Raw genomic sequence first — 3,600 nt, 5'->3', positions numbered from 1 at the left:
AACAAGAATTATTTTGAACGCACGTGCTGCCACTAAACCTGGATAAAATTCAACAGCAAGTCGTTGATAGTAGACAATCGGGCAGCAACCAATGTCGAGAACTTCTAAATCCAGTAAGAGTAATCTACAATCACATAACTACTAGTTAGTAAATTCATGCTACTTTGCTTGAGTAGTTCATCAGGATAAGGAAGACAATGAACTATAATAACTTTTACCTTACGTTGTGATTGTTGAATGTCACCATGCAAAGCTCTTGCCCAGGAAAAAAAAAAAACAGAAAGCTCAGAAGCTTGATCTTTACTCAGTGAAAAGTGGTACTATTGCTCAACTACAAATTTACTAAGAATTGAAATACTAAACGGTACCTGCTATATAACTGATATATTATGAATCAACCGAGACATGGCTAGCTTGTTGCAGGGAAGAGCAATGTGCGTTAACACAATTTACTTACTGCCTTCAGTTTATCATTACCAACAAGGTCAATAGTCTTTTTATCTGGTTTTAGAAATCTAGAACGCGATTTGAACGCAGCAAAGAAAGATATCAAGCATCTATAGATAAAAAAAGGAAAAATTCCGCAAACTTAAAAGTTCAACTCATGAAAACAACATAAAAAAACGAAATATCTGAAAGGGACACATGTTATGAACCCATGATGGCAAGGTAGTACTGAAGAGAACGTGTCTGGATTTTTTTAGGATCCTCCACTTCCTGGAGTATTAGAGAAATAAAGAACTTTTTGCATCTGATGATGATGGAAAATTTCATCTAACTATATGTTTTACATCATTGTTTAAATGTGTATAAATTCATTAAACTAGGCACCATATACGCGGGTTTAACTTCGGTTTGGTGCGTTTAAAAAAAATAATCAATTTGATTTCTTACTCATTTCTACATCCTGTTAATGAACAAACACAAAATCTGTAACCAATACATTACGTTTATAAAATCTACACACTGTAATTAGCAGTAGTAAGGAACTTCATAGTTATTACAGAAATCTTCTGAAGGGATATCAATACACCCAATTTTCCAATAACAGTACAATTATTCGCATAAGTTCCTACTCATATTATGTTCACACAAACCCGACATTAAACACCAACCACAACATCTTACAATAGCAATGTTGAACCGGCCAGAATAAAGCCAAGCAGTATGAGGCACAAATCCTTCGGAGACCAATGGGTAGGACATTAGAACCCGAGGCGCTGTTGCAGTAGTTGAAACCGTACCATATACTCTCAGGGACGTTCGTGTTATACGGGAACGTGACAGCTCTGGAGCCATGGCTGTATATCTTGACACTCTCTGGGATCCAACCGTCGGGACCAGACCTGTAGAGATACACATAGCATATTTGGTATGTGCACGGTCCGTTAATCTCAAATGTGTCTGATGAGCACTGCTCAAAGGTCTTTATAGACGGGTCGTCAAGCCTTGGTGCGTATATCTGTTTCAAGAAAATCAACACCCGAGCTATGTATGAGGTCCATAGAGCGAAGGTGAAAACTAAGACATTTACTTTACGGTTTACTAATAATAGATTCAACGACATCTAAACAGAAAACACTCTGAATGAAACAGAGACTTCTCTTTCCTATTCTCATGCCAACAATCTTATTATAGGCATCAAGAACACACTTGGCCATGCTAGAAAAAATCTAATAAAACCTAAGCTGAGCTGCTCTATACACACACAACAATCCACTGCAAGCTCAATCCACGAACAAAATCATATGCAAGCGTAAAGCAATTATAATGGAACATCCAAAACCTAATCCCTAGGCACCAAAGTCTTCGAATAATCAAAATCAAAATCTCTAACCTGATTCCCGTATGCATCTCCAAAAGCGACGCTAATTTGATCGCGAGTGTACCTCGATGAGGAACAGCTCGTAGAGATGATCACTGTGTAAGAACAACTAGCCCCAAATTTCTGCAACAATACAAAGGAAAATCATGAGGAAGAGAAAACCCCTTCGATTTTGCTCCTTTCACAAAGAGAGAGAGAGAGAGAGGGAACCTGGATGAGGCTGACATTGAAAGACTCAGCGGCTTGAGGCTCCAAGAGTTTGGATTCGGAAACAGCGAGTAAGGTTGAGAAGAGGAAGAAGAAGCAGAGGAGAGTAAAGAGACGTGTTGTTGACATCACTTTTTTCAGTGCTTCTCGAAATCGCTCGTGGAGAGGCCACAGAGTGATATAATAATAAGGGAAATCGAACCAGTAATCTAGAAGATTGGGAAGAAAAGAGTCGAACCGGGTTTGACCGAAATTAATTGAAATTAAATCAATTTCGGTCTGATATCTCAAACATAACTTTACTTTTGAAGTCATCCAGCCCGAGACCATTTGCAGAATATAAGTTTGAACAAGAAGTCATTATAAATCACACACAAAACATTTATGCAGGTTTTATATAATTTTGTTGATTACACCATACTCATTAGTGAAAACGGAGGGAACGTTTTTATTGAAATCAAATTTCACGGATTTGTACCCTTCCTCGTAGATCTCAATTGTATCTGGGATCCAACCGTCGGGACCCGGAACGGTAGATATGTAGATGGAGCAGATAGTGAGGCATTGAACTTTGGCTTGGAATGTGTCTGATGAACATTTCTTGAAACCTACTCTTCGACTTTATGGTTAAAACACCTCAATAAATAAACACTTGTACATGAAACTCCCAGAGATGTGATGGAATTGAAACTTTCCTTGCATATCTTAAAAGAAAGATTCACATGCATAGCATAGAGATCATTGTATTAGAAATTCGGTTTAACATTAAATAAGATCTGCTTATCCAAAAGAAAAGAAAAACGATTTTTACTACAGTTCATAACTGATTTCATATTTTTAACATCTATACAATGAAATCAAACTAGTTTAATCGATTCGAGTGTCATTTCGGTTTGAATGGCTTTGGATCATCAGGATTAAATACACTTGTCACATAGCTACATGCATCAAACAAGATGGACGGTTTTGAAATTGATACAAACACACAACAAGATTCAGAACCATGCATACAAAACAATAATAAATAACAAAGCTGAGGTTTGTTGTAATCAAAACCTTGTTACCGTAGGCGTCGCCCAAAGGATAGTGATATATGATCCCTTGAAAAATCAGAGGGGAGAAACAGCTCGTGGTGACACTGACAATCGTAGTGTAAGGACAGCTTTCCTCTTCATCAGAACGACAGAGGAGATTAATGGCTGATCAGAACGACAGAGAATCAATTAAAAAAATACTGGATTCCTTGAAGATCTAGGAAACCATAAAGATGTATCCACATACTGGATTTCTTGAAGATCAAGCATATTTTCCAATCTATTTAGTATTTATTATCATCAAAGCGTCATTAGTATCAATATCAAACCTAAACCCCAAAATCAAAATTCGACTTCTACCTACCACCCTTCTCATTTTTCTATTATCATGGTACAAATCGTATTAAACTAATCTAACTACGTGCGGAACTGCAAGCCTTTGGTCCATTTATTTCACTTCCCACCTACCTAACTATCCCAAAAAATTGCAGATGTATTAAATATTCAAGAACCGTCAACATCTAACACAACATC

General features: G+C 37.1%; 1 protein-coding gene across 1 annotated transcript; it reads right to left on the bottom strand.

Annotated features, from left to right (window-relative positions):
* Positions 1-1,067: 1,067 nt before the first annotated feature.
* Positions 1,068-2,226, bottom strand: LOC108862435 (embryo-specific protein ATS3B). The gene is given in 4 exon segments (XM_018636569.2): positions 1,068-1,178; positions 1,181-1,462; positions 1,838-1,948; positions 2,036-2,226. Coding segments are annotated over 4 exon segments (573 nt in total). The 5' UTR covers positions 2,162-2,226; the 3' UTR covers positions 1,068-1,124.
* Between the last annotated feature and the right edge of the window lie 1,374 nt (positions 2,227-3,600).

The sequence above is a fragment of the Raphanus sativus genome, chromosome 5 (assembly GCF_000801105.2).
Source record: "Raphanus sativus cultivar WK10039 chromosome 5, ASM80110v3, whole genome shotgun sequence".
Lineage (NCBI taxonomy): Eukaryota > Viridiplantae > Streptophyta > Magnoliopsida > Brassicales > Brassicaceae > Raphanus > Raphanus sativus.
This window is presented reverse-complemented; position numbering and strand designations above follow the sequence as displayed.